Below are 20,925 nucleotides of genomic sequence, written 5' to 3'. Positions count from 1 at the left end.
TGTTCTCTCATTTGCATCAGGTTTATACCAGTGTAACTCTGAGTTCCAAGGAGTTACTCTTAATTCACACTATTGTGAGTTAGTGGAGAATCAGGCACAAAATATTTAATCTGAAACAAAAAATGAACCTGGATTTTCTGGGCTATCTACCTTAATAAACATCAGCTGTGAGAAAAGTCTCAGCTGGTAGGTACTAAAATCAATTTAAGGGATTTAATTAGCAAATCCATCAAGGGAAGTATAAATAACAACTAGTTTATAGATGCTGTGAACATCTGATTGCTCAGTCAGCACTAACATTAACAGGACACATCTGTTCGAAAATCCCCTTCAGGACTGGAGATTACATTTGACAAACTGTTTTTACTACAAGTGCATTATCCATAGGCTCTGGCAATCAGGTTTTATGAAGGACTAACAAATATCAGTAGCACAATCATACATCAGAATGCAGCTAATTTAATTGAGGGCCTCTGTAAATAACTGTCATGCTCTTCTGCTATCTTAAAGACACTTAAGTGAAAGATCACTTGCATTAACTCCTAACCAAATAAAACTTATTAGCATATAAATGGGGTTTTACAGTAGGTAGGCATTTAAGAATTATTTATTCAGTAGCCAAAGTAGTCTGTTTAAAAAACAAACAGAAAAGATTGATTGTAAACTCTTTAGGCAGGGTCTAACATTGGACATTGTGCAATGAGAAGAACAAAGGATGTGGGAAAGACACAGAAAAGAGAGGATTAAGAGTATAACACCTTTAAGTGGTTATCTAGGCTTGTTTCTGGCACATCTTGATCTCCCAACTATGGATACATCTGTGACCGGTTGGATCACAGAAACCCCTTTGGGACTGTGGGCACCTCATATGCCTACACTACCTCTGAGCCCGTTTTCCCTGCCAGATTGGGACTTCAGTACCTTGCCTTGTTTGAGCCAGACACGCTTTCCTGCTGCAAACACAGATCCAAGTCTGAACCACGTCTCCCACAACTGCAGGCTTAACTGAAAACAGCTTAAGAAGTGCTCCGGTCTCCCGCTCCCAGTGGGGTCCAAACCCTGAATAAATCAGTTTTACTCTTGTCATAAATATAAAGGGAAGGGTAAACACCTTTAAATCCCTCCTGTCCAAAGGAAAAACCCTTTCACCTGTAAAGGGTTAAGAAGCTAAGACAACCTCGTTGGCACCTGACCAAAATGACCAATGAGGAGATAAGATACTTTCAAAGTGGGTGGGAGGGAACAAAGGGTTCTCTCTGTCTGTGTGATGCTTTTGCCTGGACCAGAGCAGGGATGCAGGTCAGACCTCCTGGAAAGAGTTAGTAAGCAATCTAGCTAGATATGCGTTAGATTCTGTTTTGTTTAAATGGTTGATAAAATAAATTGTGCTGAATGGGATGGATATTCCTGTTTTTGTGTCTTTTTGTGACTTAAGGTTTTGCCTAGAGGGATTCTCTATGTTTTGAATCTGACTACTCTGTAAGGTATTTCCCTTCCTGATTTTCAGAGGTTTTTCTTTTTCTTTAATTAAAATTCTCTTTTAAGAACCTGATTGCTTTTTCATTGTTCTTAAGATCCAAGGGCTTGGGTCTGTGTTCACCTATGCAAATTGGGATTTTTATCAAGCCTTCCCCAGGAAAGGGGGTGTAGTGCTTGGGGGGATATTTTGTGGGGGGGACGTTTCCAAGTGGGTATTTTCCCTGTTGTTTTTGTTAGACACTTTGGTGATGGCAGCATAAGGTCCAACATAAGGTCCAGGGACAAAAGGTAAAACAGTTTGTACCTTGGGGAAGTTTTAACCTAAGCTGGTAAAAATAAGCTTAGGGGGTCTTTCATGCAGGTCCCCACATCTGTACCCTAGAGTTCAGAGTGGGCAAGGAACCTTGACAACTCTGTATAAAACTTATACAGGGTAAACTCAAATTGTTCGCCATCTATAACACTGATAGAGAGATACACACAGCTGTTTGCCCCCCCCCCCCGGTATTAATACTTACTCTGTGTTAATTAATAAGTAAAAAGTGATTTTATTAAATACAAAAAGTAGGATTTAAGTGGTTCCAAGTATTGACAGAACAAAGTAAATTACCAAATAAAATAAAATAAAACACGCAAGTCTAAGCCTAATACAGTAGGAAACTAAATGCAGCTAAATCTCACCCTCAGAGATGTTCCAATAAACTTCTTTGACAGACTATCCTCCTTCTAGGTCTGGGTCCAGCAGTCACTCACACCCCTGTAGTTACTGTCCTTTGTTCCAGTTTCTTCAAGGCCTCTATTTGGGGTGGCGAGGCTATCTCTTGAGCCAGCTGAAGACAAAATGGAGAGGTTTCCCAGGGGAAATATAGTCTCTCTTGTGCGTGGAAACTCCTCTCTCCCCCGGTGTAGAATTACAGCTACAAGATGGAGTTCTGGAGTCACATGGGCAAGTCACATGTCCATGCATGACTCAGTTCTTTACAGGCTGACGCCAGTGTCCACATGCTAGTTTGAACATTCCCAGGCAAGCTCAGATGTGGATTGGCATCTGTCAAGGTCCTCTGTTAGCCAAGTACTCCCAATTACTTGAATAACCCCTTCACACTATGTTGACCAGATTTGCCTTAGGTGCTTCCTACAGCAAACACTTTAAATACAAGCACAGAGCAAACGCTCATAACTTCAGATATAAAAATGATACATGTATACAAATAGGATGAATACATTCTGTAGAACATAACCTTTGCAAAGATATGTTACAGGACATATGTAGCATAAAACATATTCCACTTAGGTCATATTTACATTCATAAGCATATTTCTATAAAGCATTATGGGGTGCAACGTCTTCACTAAAGAAGTAACCCAGACTCTTACCCAGGTGTCTCCAACCCTCCTACTGTCCACACACAAAGACATCTGACATGGGTTCAGTGGTGATTTAAACCTGGGCTAGCTGGCCAGGCAGGTCATATAGCTTTGAGCCCAGGTTCCACTTTAACCCAGGCTGGTAACCTGCCTACTTTCCACTGAGGACAGAGGCTAATGAAGCACAAGTTCTGAGAGTCCTCCAATGCCTTCCCGCAATTCTATATGGACCATATTTTCTTACCCTCTACCTACTCCAGAGGTGGGGAAACTACAGCCCATGGGCCACATCCAGCCTGTGGGACCCTCCTGCCCGGCCCCTGAGCTCCTGGCCCGGCCCCTCCCCTGCAGCCTCAGCTCACTGCACTGCCAGTGCAATGCTCAGGGCGGCGGGGCTGCAAGCTCCTGGGGCAGCGCAGCTGCAGAGCCTGGCCTGACCTGGTGCTCTGTGCTGCACAGCTGCATGGCTGGCTCCGGCTGGGCGGTGTGGCTGTAGGGCCGTCAGCCACCAGTGCTCCAGGCAGCGTGGTAAGGAGGCAGGGAGAGGGCGGGTTGGATAGAGGACAGGGGAGTTCGGGGGGTGGTTGCGGGCGGGGGTGTGGATAGGTGTTTGGGCAGTCAGAGAGCAGGGAACAGGGGTGTTGAATGGGGGCAGGGGTCCCGGGAGGGCAGTCAGGGAAAGAGGGGGGTTGGATGGGGGAGCAGGGGGCAGTCAGTGGACAGGGAGAAGGGGTGGTTGGATGGGGAAGGGGTCCCGGGGGCGGGGGAGTCAGGAAGGAGAGGGGGGGTTGGACGGGGCAGCGGGGGGCAGTCAGGGGCACGGGTTCCAGGGGCAGTCAGGGAGAAGGGGTGGTTGGATGGGGCAGGGGTCCCGGAGGGCAGTCAGGAATAAGAGGAGGGGTTGGATGAGGCAGGGGTGGGGGTTCCGGGTGCGGTCAGGGAGTGGCAGGGGGGGAATGGGGCATGGAATGGGGGGGCCATCAGGGAACAGGGGGGGTTGGATGGGGCAGGAGTCCTGGGGGGGGGGCACGTCAGGGGGTGAGAAGCGGTGGGAGGATAAGAGGCACAGCCTCCTCTAACCAGCCCTCCATACAATTTCCAAAACCCAATGCTGCCCTCAAACCAAAAGGTTTGCCTGCCCCCAATCTACTCCCTTCTTCTGCACCAAAAGCACCTTCCAGTTTCTATAGTGTTTAACCCCCACATTGCATGCGCCTGGCTACATTTCCACTGTGCTTTCACAGCACCTGAGGAGAGATGCCATCGAAGAAATCTGCCTACTAATATGCTGCCAGATGTTGACACCAAGGAACTGGTGGACCACCAATGACACCGTTGTAACTCTTCACGGTCTGCTTTGGACTTAATTATCTTGTGTAGGTTTGTATCATTTGCAAATTTTGCCACCTCATTGTTTACCCCACATTCTATATGGGGGCCACCAATTATATGTTGATGTTATGGGAGATATTACAGCATAAGGGGTGTGGCTTTCCCTGTTTAGGGCCAGTCTCTCAACTTTGATGGGGGATGTTATGTTATGTGCTGTAATGTGGACTTTGAAGGAACCTCCATTTTTCCTGCACCCTCTACCTCTCTTCTTTCCCCATCCATGTGCAATCCAAGATGGATTCCAAATGGGGGGTGGGGGACAAACATGCAACCAACGATTTAACTTGGCATGAAATGCTGCATGCACATAAAACAGGGATCATGAGTGCAAGCAGAGTAATCCCTACAGATGGGCAGCACAACCATATACGTGTATATATCTTGCAGTGTGCTTTTTCACGTACTGGCACTAGCATTAAAATGTTTTCGGAGGCAGCCTAGATTTTAAGTCTGCTGCATGACAGTATGAAGTCCTAAGCAGTGGCAAAGTCCTTCAATACCGCAGTGCAGTGGAGTACCACTGCTCAGGGTGGAAGGAAGGGAAGGCAGAGTGTTACAAAGGCATATCCAGTGGTGTTTCTATGCTGCTACATCCTACTTCAGCATTCTGTTTATACTGGCACAAATTTTTGTCCATTCTGCTGCAGAAGAACTTCTCATACAGAAGGAACTCTAATTCTAAATGGTCTCTCAAGTTTCTAGGCAGAGCAAGTTTTCCACACCCCACTTCATAGTTCACTAGAGCTCTCCAGGCATCATTGTCCAAATCAGTCACCAGGCAACAAAGGATCTCCAAACCACAGATGGATGGCTTTCTATCAAAAGCCTGGAGTGGGAATTCTTTCTTCCGATCTGGAATTTCCAGCAAATTGACATCTTCCTATACCACCACTGCCTGAAATAAGATAAGCGGTGCTAAACAACGTGCTCTGCACGCATCCACAAGTGTTATTTCTGAAGCCAGACACCTCACCAGTTAATTAAAAGTAACCTGAAACAGTGGAAAAAATTGGGCTTGTGCTTTTTCATTATGTGTAAAAGTTTGCTTCTTTATGATGTAAAACAGTGATCCCCAAAGTCTGACACCCCACCTCACAGAGTGCAGAGGAATGTTTGGGGGGCATGTGTGGCAGGGCTCAGGTCGGTCCCCACAGGGAGAGGGCAGCACCCAGCCCCACATTGCTCCCAGCCCGGCTCCACTCCATCTCCTGCCTCTAGCACCAGCTCCTCCCCCAGCCCCAGTTCGGCCCCAAGCTCCGTCTTCAGCCCAAGCGCCTCTGCTGAACCAACTGCGCAGTAGCGAAGGAGGGGAGGTGCAAACAGACTCAATTACGGGTAAGGAGGGGCGCAACGGGGAAAGCTTGGGCACCACTATGTGGAACGACACCCTCCAGGTTTTTATCAAAAGAAAAAAAAAATACGTTGCTTGGGGTTTTTTGTTTTGTTTTTTGTTTGTTTTTAACCCATAAAACATTCAAGTCTTCTCTCCCTTGAAAGATTATAGAGACTGGAGAACTAGCGAAGTTACAGAATCACAACCACCTGAAAGCTTTGCGTTTGAGAGGTGAAAGGGTTACAAGTCAGACTCAATCTTTTTGGTTCCCTTAACGTCCCTTAATTTTGATGCCTGTTACTCGTTCAGCAATTCCACTCCTTCAGTTAAATTGTAGGGTTCACAAGTTACGTGTATCAAGATTCTGACCCCACCTTCAGGGCCTCAAGCAGAGAAGATCAACATTTAGATCCCTTATATTAAAGAGAGAAAAAGCAAGCAGAAAACCTCCCAACTTTATTACAAATAAAAAACTTTCAGGCCTTATTCATACATCCATAGACTAAGGTCAGAAGGGATCATTGTGATTATCTAGTCTGAGCTTCTGCACATCGCAGGCCCCAGAACTTCACCTGGTTACTCCTGTAATAGACCCGTAACCGCTGGCTGAGTTACTGAAGCCCTCAAATCAAGATTTAAAGACTTCAAGTTACAGAGAATCCCCCATTTACTTTAGTTTAAACCAGCAAGTGACCCATGCCCCACACTGCAGATGAAGGTGAAAAACCCAGGGTCTCTGCCAATCTGACCTGGGGGAAAATTCCTTCCCACCCCAAATATGGCAATGACTTAGACCCTGAACATGTCAGTGAGACCCACCAGACAGACACTTGGGAAAGAATTCTTCTTCGGGTGCTGTCTCTGTGGGTGCTCCACTGTTTCTGTAGTAACTCGGAGACCTCCCCATCTACTGTCCCATCTCCAGCCATCGGAGATATTTGCTACCAGCAGTCACAGATGTTGCATACAACACAAAAATAAATACACCTCATACTTTCATTTTCATGCCCCTACTTCAATTTTTCTCCTTGTTTGCATAAGTTACTACAGTCAATTTGTCCGAGCGGAACCAGATTGATCTGACCGCACTGGAGCTCTGTAAATGGAAGAGGGCTAGCCACACTGCCAGGCCCCAGACCCTCTTCAAAGAGCAACCACATTACCAGGGTCTCTTTTTGTGAGACAGACATTTACTCTTTGATGTTTTTGCCTCTCTGTATTTCAGTCAGAATGTGGTGGCTTCTCAAGGACCCAAGGCCTTGGATCCAGGCAGGGGCATGCCCCCTACCACCCCAATAATAATCTCCGCCACTGTCTCTAGCTTCTCCCCAGGCCCCCCTGCCAGGATTGGTATCCCTGAGCCTGTCCTCCTCTCTTTCTTCCAGGGTGGCAGTTAGGCTGAGCGCCACTGAACGCTCCTGGGAAAGGCACTGCAGCTAGCACTCCCGCCGAGCCCCACTGGAGGGAGCCTGGAGCAGGGAGGCCGGGCTGGCTGCACAGCTCTGCCAGGGGGGGCACGGGGAAGCCTGCCTTCCTCATCTGCAGCCTCTGGAAATGTTTGGAGCCCACCTGAGGTACAGAGAAGGGAGCTCAGGACAATGGGTGGGGGAGGCAGTGGGGTCCGGGGGCCATAGGTGGGGGGATCTGGTGTTTAAGGTGCCCTTCCAAAAGCAGTCACATTTAAATCCCTGTGCATGCCCCTGGATCCAGGCAGACTGCCATCAGTCTCCAATCCTAAAGTCTGAGGGAAATCCAGTAATTCTAAATTTGGGCTTGAATGTAGTTTATAGAATGTTGAGTCCTAAAACAATCTTACATAAGGTATGCAGCTTAACCAGCACCGGGTTGGGTAAGGAGAATCCACCTGACAAGGGCAATTCATCATCTAATCCTGCATGGATTGGGGAGAGACGACGACGCTTTGAGGCGTTGTGTGACTCTTAATGCGGAGAGAATGCACTGATGAGACCGAATTAGCCATGGTGTGAAGAGCCCCATTTCATATACAGGTAGTGTAAGACATACTACGATACTAATGGCTGAGGGTACGTCTCCATTGCAATCAGAAGTGTGACTGCAGCACATGTAGATATAGTATGGGCCGGCTTTAATCTAGCTACCTCCATTTACAGTAGCAGTAAAGGTGTCAACACGGGCTAGCCACTCAAGGACATACCCAGGATCCTTGGGGGTGCTTGTACAGGCCGTGCTGCCAAGGCTTCACTGCTACTGTTATTTGAGCTAGCTAGATCAAAGCTAGCTAGGGTATGCCTGCACATGCTGCAGTCATAGATCTGATTGCAGCATAGACACATCCTGTGTTGTTCCTCAGTTGAAAGTAACTTTTGTTCCTAAGATCAGAGTTTTTGGACAGCTAGGGACCTGAGTTGCTAGTGTACAAATGCTCAGTGAGAAAATAAATCTCAGATGTGACTGGTTTCATTTAGCTAGCCATATTGAAAGGGGATTAGAAAGGAAAAAGGTGAGCAAATAGACTAAAAAGCATAATTTTCAAAGCAAAGAACTCTGTGTAGGAGAGCAGCTGGCTTGCAGGCTAACAGTGTCAGCAGCTGAAATAAGATAAAGTTACCTCAGATAGGGTATCAGTTCAGATAAACACGCAGAAAGTGGTTTGTAGAAATGTGGAGATGCAGCAATCACCTTTCTGCGGTAATGTGCTAGGTGTGTGGACTGAGAGGTAACTCAGCCTTATTATTATTTGTTTTGTGGTAGCACCTCACCGTCCCAATCAGTGATCAGGACCCCTGTGTGCTAAACACTGTTCAAACATATAATAGAAAAAGTACTTAAAATCTTGGCATATGATGAAATAGGTGGATAACCCAAACAAATGGGGAGGGAGGAATGGGGCAGACAAGGTAACAGTGAAGCCATCAATGACTATAAAAATAACCAGCTGCCTCAGCACACTAACAATCTAGCTATTGCCTCAAACAGTTATAATATTTCCAATTATCTTTGAAAGCGCAGAGCATACATGCCCACTAGCAGCCATCAGGCTTTAAGATTGCCAGCTCCCTCAGACCTCAAGTGATCCTATTCCAAAGTGCTTGCTACAGAGATGCCTTTTACCTACCAGAGATTTAAAAACCATGAGTGAGATCTGGTCTGGCTGGCACATTTTGTAGGGGGTAATTACATCACCTAAGTTTCAATGTTTTCTGTTGTCACTTGATGGCAGGGAGATATTGAGTATCTGGAGTGCCATAGAATGATAGACAACATACTGAAGTTCCAAAAGCCTTCAGGGTACAGGTCATCAGTTTTTTTTAAGCTAACATCATAGGCTTGGGCGGGCGGAGGGGGGATATTACAAGAATCCCCTATTGGTCTTTGACTAGTTTCTGAAAATATACTCAAAAATTCAGTGCCGTGATGTCTTTGAAATATCCTAATCTTTTATTTGTACAGACTAGATATTAACTGTCCCAGACATTTATAAATGTAGTAAATATAAGAAAGAGGATCATCATTCAATAAGGCTCCAAAGGAAAACGGTACCCTTGAACAAAATTAACTAAACTCTAGCTAGTCAAGAATACCATTTTTTACACTAAGGGTTTTAAAGATTATGAGAGGATTTGAACGCATCTGTCACATTTGGCCTGGTTTCATTTTGTGAAGCTTTCTTAGTTAAACTTCACTAAAAAAGCTTGTCAACATATGACTATATGACTATTTTTAGATGATCTCATTTTATATGCTGGCTTTAATGTACTGATTTTCTACAGGGAAAGATTTACAAGGAGAGGCATTAGGAACGTTGACTCCGCTGAAGCTGCAAATTATTAATATAGCATGCTATGGCAAAATGGCAAAATTAACAAGCAAAATTGTACGATAAACCTTAGCAGGATCTTTCCCAAATACAGTTGTACTTAGCATTTAACAATTTGTTGTTTAAAAAGATTTGAATTCTGCAAGGAGCAAAATATTGGAAGTCATAGGAGGGAAGTAATAGTTAATATAAACAGATATTTAAAACCATCTATCTGAGGGTTATTTTAAGACATCTATAACTATGCCATCAGAGTGCAGCTATCCATGTACTTCTCCTCCAAGGAGTTTACTGGATATTGTAAAGGGAAGTGGAGCCTGAAATGTACTTGCTTCTGAGCAGCAGGCAGAAGCTCCACATTAGTCCAGTTTAACCTCAGAGATGGCTGATAAAATTGCTCTCAACATAAGAACGACGACCAACATTTACTTACTCCACATAAAGTAATAATTTAGATGCTTATCTACCTTTTTGTCTTTGTATGAGTGCAATACCATTAAGGGTAAAGCCTTGTTAAAGCCAATTTCCAAAATGAAGTTTCAGTGTATCAGGTACTTCATATTTTGTAACTTTTCAATATCTCTGGCTGACACTTAACAGAACCCCAGCTGCTTGTGATTACAGATGTTAAGCACTGAAGCGTCAGCCACAAGATACATTTTGCTGACATCCAGCATACTCTCCTGCTGGTGTAAAAGTGTGCTTTTAAGTGACATTATAACAGTTCTATTTTAAATTACTGTGTTTTTTGTCGTCCCGTTCCTGCATTCCATATATACTGGAAATGGTTTGACCTTCTTATTACGTTAAAAGGTGTCTGGCAAAAATACTGCAGTTGGTTTTTTTATACACAATGGGAGAAGGTGATGCTTCCAATACAATTGCAGTGTCACTGAATAGCTGAAGGACTTGGAATTGTGAACAACTGCAGCAATTATTTTTAAGTATACACATTTTGTACTGTACTTGTAATCAGACCTCACTTCAGGAACAGGTAGCATCATTTACTTCTTTTGTAGTAAACAAGTGACTTGATTAGAATGCTAAGCCAGCTCCAGCTCAACGTTTTTACAATTAGAGGTATTTCTTCCTGATTACGGTTCTAAATATTGGCTCTTGGTTTACATTATGTTCCTCTAGGTATTATTTTTAAAATGTATTATATGTTGAGAGACTTTTCTAATTTAATTATGTTTATAGTTACTCTGCACAATTGCTTCATTTCAGCATTTAAATCCCCAAATATTTGCACCGAGTGGTTTCCATTGCACAAACATGTATTTTTCAATAAAGGAAAATAATGTTTTCTTTCTCATCCATTCAACAAGAATTGTCAGTTTTCTCAACTACTTTTTTCTTCCTAACAAATCTCTATGAATCAAAGTGACTAAAAATAGATGACTATAACAAAAAACAAAGATACCAATCCTATAAACCGTTTAATATCAACAAGTAATTAACATTTTGGATAATGGAAGTCCCTGTTAAGACCTCATAATACACATCCTGAGATATCCAAGCTTGTCCAGAGACACCAGGGAAGACCAAACTTGGCCTTTCAGATATTTTTAAAATAGAACAAAAGCAGAATTAAAGGCACAATTAAAAAAAATTAAATCCTTTGCTGTTCATGTTAAGTACTTTGCTCTTCAAGAACCTAAATATCTTTTTAGTACACAGTATGTATAATCTGCAAATGGTATGGTAATTGAGAGTTTCTGAGATCAAAGTAGTTAAAAAGAATCAGTAGGCAAGAGTATAAACAAAGCAGATAAAGTAAATAAATCTGGCTACTAAAGCGTAAGTACAACATTGTAAGAAAAATAATTCAAATGTGACACTACTGCGTATTTGGTTTTCCAAAGCTGATTTAAGGAAGAGAACCTCGGATGATAGTAATTAGGAGATTATTCAGGAAGATTATTACTGGGTCAAAATCAATTATGGACATGCCTATATGGAGTTAGCATATTTTCCAGTAAATTACATCCCAGTACACTGATGTGCATGCAAAAAGAAGTTACAAATATCTGAACTAACGCATGATGGATGGTGAAGGAAAAACTAGAAAAGCTAGGAGCCATTCAAGTTTCTTATTGCGATGTAATCAACGTTTCTCGAATTTACCAAAAACGTTGTGTGACGTTTTCACAATGCCTCTACAAATGCATCTGGCATTTGTTTGCACCAACTACACCCTTCTTTGTTCATATGAGCAAACAATGAGCTCTGCAAAATGAAAAGATGAATTGGCTGACACCTGCCAAGAATTGGGTCGATGGTGGTAAGGCCTACATTTAAATACTGGGGAAAAACGTGTTTCAATCTCTACATTTAGCATTCATGCTAATCTTTCCACAGGACGGATGAAATTAAAAGATTAATGATTCCTTCCCTCCTTCCCCTGAAATTCTGTTCCAGTTGGGATTCAAGAGTTCAGATCTCTGTTGGTTATGGTAAGGGTCTCCTCTAACATATGGGAAAGAGGGGTTTAGAAATTATTCTAAAAAGATTTACAGTTAGAAAGTCAGGACTATGTTCTTCAAATTTTCTATTATCTTCTAATCTAGTCTGGTGCTGTTGACAGATGTAGCCACTTCTTCCCAACTATTCTTTTTTGTGAGAGACTAGACATAAGAGGACTAGATTCTGAAAGGAAGGATGGTCCAGTGGGGCGCTTGCCTGGATCTCTGCCACAGGGTTCCTGTGTGAGTTTGCGCAAGTCACTTAGGAACAGAGATACGATCTGTAAAATGAGGAATAATAGTACTTTCCCAATCTTGCAGGGGTGTTGCGAATGTGTGTTGCTCACACATTATGGTAACAGAAACCATATACTTTAGACAGACAAGGGACCAACAATGGAAGGAGAGAGGAAAACAATCTAGGAATTGGGGTGGAAGTTCAGAAGCTGCTCATTAAGAATTCTCTCTCACTATGAAGAGTCCTTCTCCAATAACTTCTGGGGTTATTTTAATGTGTTTTCTCTAAAAATTTCTTCTGCATTATCATGTGCTAGAACCACCTCATCACTACCTATGTGACAAAACATTTATTGCAGAGGTTTTTGGACAGCTAGCACCTCCTGAGTTTGTGGTTCTATTGCTTCACTGGCTACTCTATCAGGCTATGGAAGAAATACCAACAAATGGGTTTAGGTAGCCCTGTCATAATATGGACATGAAATTATTTATGTTGAAATAGATAGATAGTACATCTGGTAGAGGAGAATAAAGGGATTAAAGTCAGCAGAAGCAGGGTAATGTTGAATCAAGAACATATGAATAACAGAACCCTAAAACTGTGACTAGCTATTGGTTAACACTGAACTTGTGAATACCACCAAATTCCTACTGCAGCCTGATATAAGACATCCACATTTTATTTATAATAATTCATATACTAATTAAACCTCCTACAGTAGCGGCAAGGACCAAATATTCAAGAAGCCCTGGAAATAAAATAATCCTAATTAATTTCCCCAATTATGTCCATCTAAACTAAGACAGCTAAAAAAACTGAAAAGCCTAAACAGTATTTGCTTACTGACGTGATACAAAAGTAACAACATAGAATATATGTTAAATAGCTTTGTTCATAAAGGATGGCAAGTTGCTGCAGGCAAGGACATTTTTGTGTGAATCTTCTATATCTGTGCTTTTTAAAAAACAAAACGGGTATTAAAAATTGTAGTACACAACCCTGGTGAAAGTGTGCAAACTATTCATTTCCTCACTGAAATGAAGATGGAGGAAAAATATGTTCAGGAAATTTGCTATTTCTTCAATGACTAACAGACTGCATTTTAATGGCATCTATAAAAGCAGTTTTCATTAATGTATTTTGTTTAGCATTTAAATTATTCTGCATAAACATTCTTGATTAGTATTATGGAAGTAGTAAAGAGTTATTAAGGTTATGTTATTTTTACATGATGTATTATTTACTAATGATGCCATCAAAACACATTTGGGTTTGTAGAAATATATGGTATATTTTTAACATACACACACACACACGTTGAATGAAATGAGTTCACACAAAATCTGCAACACAAAATTGTAATATACACAAAAATGCATACAATGTTCTTATTTCTGCAACTGCATCATTATCAGTAGATCCTTATATCCAGGCAGAGTCCCAATGATATCAACAGGGCTCTGCACAGGTGCAAGGGTCCATCTTATAAATTCAACTCTAGGATCAGGCTCTTAAAATATTTGTGTATCGGTAGATATGTACATACACACCCCCAACTATTTTAATACTGAAACAAATAAGGTCCCCTTTTATCTGATTCCTTGCTTGCGCAGTAGCATCATTAATGATGTCAGACTAACTATATCAGTTAATAACTGTTGAAACAAGTGGAGTTAAATAAGATGGATAGCTTACAAAAAAGATAATAGATAGTTCTGGTAAGAAAAACGGGGAGATAAGAGGACTGGATATAAAACATTCCTTTAAACTCAGATAATATCCTCAGGACATAACCTCAACTCCCCGGACTAGAATTATGGTTTCAGAGGGTAAAGGTTAGGGTTCCAGATGGTAGGGCTCCCTGGTACATGATACGTGGTGCACATTGATGGCTGTTTTTGAAAGTCAGCTTCTGTGTATCAGCATGTAAATGCTGTACCCAGTTTCCCAAGATGGGAATGTATTAGAACCGCAGTTCTCAAACTTTAGCAACCTGAGGACCCGCATTTTGATTTAAATTTTTTCGTGGACTCCAAGCCCCGCCCCCCAGCTCAGCCCCAGGCCCCACCCCCACTCCATGCCTTCACTCAAGGTCCACCCCTGCCCCTCCTCTTTCCTGCCTCTTTCCACCCCTCCCCTGAGTGCGCCCTGTCCCCACTCCTCCCCCTCTCTCCCAGCACCTCCCACATGCCACAGAACAGCTATTCCCTGATGTGCAGGAAGCACTGGGAGGAAGGGGGAGGAGTTGATCAGTGGACCCAGCGGACCCTCTGGAGTAGCCTTGCAGGTACGCCCAGGGGTCCACGGACCCCAGTTTGAGAAATGTTATATTTGAAGACTGCATCAAGGACTTAGAAAATGGAGTGCCTTACCAACTGGATTAAGACAAGAAGCTAGTAAATAATAACAAACATTAAAAAATAAACAATAAAGAAACCCTGTTTGAACTATCAAGATGTGCAAATGCCAAAACTGAAGAACCATACGATTGTATTGCTATAAACTCATGTCTTCCGTCACCTCATCACCTCTCTACTCTTGGCTACCCTCCCTTGTCATGCCACATCTAAAATTTAGACTATGCTGTCCTCAGGACAGGATCCACGCCTTTCTGTTTTGTTTAGGAAAATGCTTAGCACATTTCTGGTAATATAAAATAAATAAAATATAATAATAATTATTATTAATAATAATAATAATAAGAGAACAACAGTACCAATGTCAATTTTGGGGCTTACAGTTCAGGAACAATTGCACTATTACTGCAGAAGGCAGCACAGGTAGACTGATTTGAACTTCGCTACAAGGTAGCAAAATTTGGAGATACATTAAAAAAGTAAGAGTAGATCAACCACCACCAACAGTATGTTAAAAAGGACAAAACCATCATTAGCAAAATAGCTGTTCTTCCAGCTATGTGGTATTCAACCCTTGAATTGGAGCATTTCCTTGATTTTAGTAGAAGAAATGTGTTATTGAGTCACTTTATAACTTTGAGGCCAAAGTTTAAATTTTCCAACACAACCACTAGCAACTTAAAGGAATTTCAAGACTGAAGGAAAGCTGACCCATTTTTTCCATTAGTTGCAACATAGAAAGAAAAGTGAATATACCTGCTTCATCATAGGATACAGTCAATTTTTCCAGCATTTCTCGGTCAATTGACAGAATTTGCTGTTCCAGGATGGTTTGGTAAGACAACACACTGTTTTCTTTGTCTCTCTCATAGTCTTGAAGATGTTGTTTCAGGACTTCAGGCAGGCGGGACTTCACATAGTCTGCTGCTGACTATACAGAAAAGAACCAAATGCGTCAATTAGCTCTTAGTGCAACTTCTTCTGGACAGCTTTATCTACATTCCTCCTACCCTCCCCCCCATACACAAATTCTTTTTAAATTTAAGAGTTAATGTTCCTCCAATATATTTCTTCACACTGCAAACACTTTTTATTAAAAAAAGGAAATTACTTAAGATAACATTCACACTTAGCACTGCCATCCCCCTAAAGTGCCAAAACCATGAATCAGGCCCCTAAAATTGTGGTGTTTTTAATATTAAATATTAAATCATGGTTTTTGGTCTGTCTTCTGATTTTTGAGCTCCCCCTGCAAACTCCTAATGTGAAAGTGAACACTACTGTCGCTAACTTTCACAAATTTATTGTGAGTAATGTTATTTTGGTCCCTGCTACAGCAGCTGTGGCTTGAGAATCCAACTGAGATCAGGATTTCACGGTGCTAGGCACTACATACATAGTGAGAGACAGTCTCTGATTCAAAGAACTTAAAATCTTGTGCAAAGCACAACGATGAGTTTGTAGCATAAGGCATGTCTACACACCAAAGAAGAACCGATGTCTGGCCCGTGCCAGTCAACGAGGGCTTCCAGGGCTGATTCATTGTTATGTTTCCTTTTGGATTCGGGCTGGCGCCTGGGCTCAAGGACCCAATGAGGTGGGAGGGCCCAGAGTTCGGGCTCCAGCCCAAGCCCAGAAACCTACACAGCAATGAAACAGCCCTGTAGCCTGAGCCTCGCAACCCCAAGTCAGCTGGCATGGGCCAGCCACAGATTTTTCTTTGCTGTGTAGACATACCCACAGGGGCTGGAATTGGGACCCACCAAACTAATCACCTATAAGGGCCATCAAACATGGATTAGATTATAACAATTTTTAACGTCTACTATTTGGGTAACCTGCAGGGAGTGAACTTGGGAAGTAAAAGCATGAGTCTCTACTACCTGAACTACAGAACCGGGTCTATCAGCACGACTGCAGCAGCAATCATAAATCTTTGTATGTACTCTAGCCACCAGCAGGTGACACAGAGCCACACCGTATTAATGTGGATTTCTAAATCATGTAATTTGGCATGCTCCTTCCAAAAGCTAGTGGCCTATATTATCTATACACATAGATTTAGTTCCTAGACCAATTTTTTTTCTTGTGTGTTTGTACAGTACCTAATATAATGTGGCTGGAGCTCCTAGGTGCTACAGTAATACAATCAAATCAAATCAATCAATAAATGGCAAATTTCAACCTTAACCATGGACCTCCTATGACTCAGCCATAATCAGAGCCTGAACACACTGTATTTGAATGATACACCTTGCACAAAGACTAGTCTGAATACAATAAAGTTGGAATTAATTATAAGACTTTCCTATGTACTTTTCACTTCCATTAGTGTAACTGGGAGTTACACACATTCATTGATGGAATCACTATGCCCCCTAGAGAATTGTAGTGAATTAGAGATACACTGAAGTGACTGGATTCATCCCTAGTTGAGGCATATTTAAATTAATCAGCAGGAAGTTTATGGTGCAACATTTGGTTTCAGTAATTCAGTTACAATTACCCATGCTTGACCAGTCATTTACAACCATAGCTAAATTTGCTAATGTATATACGTGCATGCACACACACTTAAAATATTACATCACACAATGAGTAAGTAGCGTCTTATGTGAACTTAAATCACCCTTCAAATCATACAAAGCAATTGCTTTTCCCACTGTTAAAATGCACTTAGCTCTGGGAAAGAAGGTAGTAGAAGCACCCAGGAACACTATACAACAAAAAACATAAAAGAATATTACACTATGCCCAGCCAATGCCCGAAAGAAGCATATTAACACATGGTGGCATAGTTGTACCAAATTAGGGGGGATGAGCTAAAATTTAACTGGCTCCTTCAGATGAAGGATGAGATACTTTGTTGAGTCAGTGTGGGAGAAGGTTGCTCTAATACTGTCTTCTGTGGAGAAATACAGGATAGCTTTCTCTTTTCCAGTGCTGGAACCTTTCATGAACACCACTCAAACAGAAAATCCTTCTCCTCTCTAGGCATGTGATTTTTGCTCCTGTCATACCAACACGGCTGGAAAGGAAAGATGTGGCAAAGGCCATTGCTGAGTGCTTGGGCTTTCCTGCTAGGATCAAAAAAGATTTTAAAAAATGAACTATTTCAGGCCCGAGACTGATCAGAAGTTACCTCTTTAGTTCTGCACATACACGCTTCCCAGGTTTATAGTTAGTACCCCTAAGTCAATTGGTGATTAAATTGCACCTTAAAATATCATTGTAGTTGTGTTCAATTTGTCTGCAACCTGGCAGTACAGAACAAATAACATTATTCCATAAAATGTAAAAGACCTCACTAAATGAGTACAACATACTTAATGCTAGATTTTAATAGTCATTTTCTCACAGCACTGGAAAGCCAAAAGATACGCCATAAAGTAATTAGCCTCTCCCTGTCTTGGTGTCAAGTTCAGGCATTTACATTTAATTCTTCCTTGCAAATAGTTTATGCTTTCTATAAGGACATTTTTGTATTATCCTACTGAGACAATTCTAAAATAAAGGATACAAATAACAGAACTTTGTCCAGAAAACCCTCCTTACAACATATATCCATTACATAGTACATTTCTAATTCTCATCAAGATGATTATACAGCCCCTTCAAAACTTGCCAAGTTGAGATCAGCCATTTCAGTACATGTCATAATTTGAAGATAACATAATACTTCAACATTCACTCTTAAACTGGGTATATTTTTTGAAAGATACAGAAAAAAATTATGTGATTTATATTTCCAAACATATCTCAGGAAACCACTGTCATACTGAGGTATTATACTTAACAGGAAAACAATTAGACTGTTCTTTAACCTTCTGAAGCCAAGAAAGGCAGACAGACACCACTTGGTTATTTAAACAAGCAATGACATGCACATATGAAAGACTACTTATAGGATGACCTCAAAACAAAATCTGAAGGGGAGACTAAAGTAGAAACTGAAACACTGTTGAAAAAAATCTGTTGAATCTCTCATGTACAATACATTTTTCTTAAAGAAGAAGAAAAACATATGCAAATCTTGCAGCCTTTACATATGACATCTATGGTAGATATAAAAAAATTAAATAATGAAGACGTCCGATAGATAATCTCTACAGGTTTCAAAAACTAAAATAAGTACAACTGTGATCAGACTAAAAAATTATTTTGATGGGACTATAAAGCACCTGCAGTGGATCTGAATTTGCCATTTAATAAATTAAGAGAGTGTCTTAATAGACCAAAACCAACAACTACATGCAACCACTAAGTGAACTGGTCAGATGACATGGACTCAAGTGCCAGGAATATGTAGGTGATACACAGCTCTACCCATCCTTCACCACATAGATAGCTGAACCTGAACAAAACAGAGGTGACACTGGTGGGTAGAAGAAAGCATTCTGAAGAGCATGCAGCCACTGTGCAGTCTCTTTTGTTTGAAGGCACACACTCACAGTTGATCAATTCAGTCTATAATCTAAGAGTACTCTTGATTCCTAGCTGACGCTGAGCTCTCAAAGCATCCAAGAGTAACACTTTCGGCCATCTCCAGTTGGATAGGAGACTCCATCCCATCCTGAAAGATAAAGACCTGACCTCAGTTATTCTTGCCTTCATCGCTTCTCGGCTGCACTACAGCAATGTGATATAACTTGGCATGAAGCCTTCAGCACTTAGGAAACTTCAACTAGTACAGAACGTTGTAGCACATCATCTCAGCAACACAGGCTCCTGCAAACACATCAATCCTGTCCTCTGCTCTCTATGCTGGCCTCCCACAGAATTTCAAATCAAGTTCAAGGTTTCAGTCCTCATCTTCCAAGTATTCCAGGTCCTGGGCCCCAGATACCTAAAAGACTGTCTAAAGCTTTTGGACAAAGACTGTGATCCGGAACAGTAAGTGTAGAGCTCATCTGTGCAGGAGACAGAATTTCTCTGGGGGTGGTTGTGACATTACCCAAGGTACAATCTGGACTGATGAACAGCTGTGTCCCCTCAATCCTCCAACCTGGGGTACCTTTTACACTGCTTTGCTGTGAGAGCCACCACTCCTGGTCTGCTCACACACAGCCTCCAGCATGTAAATTACTCCCAGTTATATTGTATGAGTGCTATAAGCCAGCCACTCTTGAATTCCACTGCAGAGTAACACTAGCAAATTCCCAGGCCCAGACTTTCCCCCAGAAATGTGCATCTTGTACTGCCCAGCTCTCTCCAGCACAATACAAGCTCATAAAAAGCCTTTCATTTTATTAATAGAAAATAATATGCACAAATCCTGTTATCCCAAATGGAGTTTCCCAAATACTTCAATCCAAACACAGGTTTAGACAAAACAATAAAACAAGTTTATTAACAAAAAAAGATAGATTTTAAGCGATTACAAGTAATGAGGCATAAAGGTCAGAACTGGTTACAAGAAAATAAAAGTAAAATGCAACTAATGCCTAACTTAACAAGCTAAGTGAATTCAAAGCAAAGTCTCTCTCACCACATGTTCCAACAGTCTTACTGGATGAATTTCTTTCAGTCAGGATCCCTCCCCCACTCCAATGTTGCTTCCTATGTTTTTCAAGTGCTGTCGATATCATGAGAAAGGCTGCAAATCTGTCATGGAGGTCACGGATTCGGAGGCTTTCCAGGACCTCCCTCACTTCTGCAGAGAGGTGTGCAACTGACCAAAGGGCCGCATGAGCTGCTCAGGCAGCCCTTGGGCCAGCTGCACTAGCTGCTGCTGGAGCAGTCTCGGGCTGCCCCGCCCTCTCTCCAAGCACCAGCAGCAATCTCAGATCGCAGGCACACACACAGCACCAGCCCAAGGCTGCATGCTGCTGCTGTCTCACCCTCCCCCAGCACCAGCAGTGCGGTGCCCCCCAGTTGCCTCCTGCCACTCCCTTCCAGCACCAGCAGCACACCCAGGCTGCCCCCATTCCCCAGCGGCATCCCTGGAGCCCTGACCTCCAGAGCACCCTTGGTGCCCCCAGAGCCCCCCTCTAGAGCACCCTTGGCGCCCCCAGAGCCTCCCTCCAGAGCACCCAAGATTTAGTCAGGGTTATATGGTACAAGTCATGGACAGGTCACGGGCTGTGAATTTTTGTTTACTACCTGTGACCTGTCCATTATTTTTACTAAAAATACCCATGACTAAATCTTAGCCTTAATCATGAGTAGAGAGAAAGGGAGAGAACATGGGCATCTGCTCTCCCTTCCTATAGTTCTTTCTCTTCTTTGAGAATCATTTCCAGCTGAGGCTCAGGAGACAAAGTCTGTGTGGAAGGGAACCCCCCGCTGTTTCTTTGTCAAGATGTAGATTTTCACCCACATCCTCTTTCCTGCCAAAGAATGGCCACTTAACCAGTGCATTATGTCCATTTGATTTTGTTGATGCCTGGCTGAGGCATCAGCTAGCCTTTTGTCTCTGGGGAACTGGCTTGTGACTGCTCTCCAGACTTGGAACATGTCTTAGTAATATCATACAGTAGAATCTTATAACTTTA

General features: G+C 42.2%; 1 protein-coding gene across 2 annotated transcripts in view; it reads right to left on the bottom strand.

Annotated features, from left to right (window-relative positions):
- PPM1L (protein phosphatase, Mg2+/Mn2+ dependent 1L) overlaps window positions 1-20,925 on the bottom strand; it is a 189,766-nt gene that overhangs the window by 36,217 nt on the left and 132,624 nt on the right. For both annotated transcript variants that reach the window (XM_084639292.1, XM_084639291.1), the window contains exon 3: window positions 15,188-15,358. In XM_084639292.1, coding sequence (XP_084495418.1) covers window positions 15,188-15,358 — 171 coding nt within the window. The remainder of the gene's footprint in view (window positions 1-15,187; window positions 15,359-20,925) is intronic.

This window comes from Lepidochelys olivacea (genome assembly GCF_965140295.1).
Source record: "Lepidochelys olivacea isolate rLepOli2 genome assembly, chromosome: 9".
Lineage (NCBI taxonomy): Eukaryota > Metazoa > Chordata > Testudines > Cheloniidae > Lepidochelys > Lepidochelys olivacea.
This window is presented reverse-complemented; position numbering and strand designations above follow the sequence as displayed.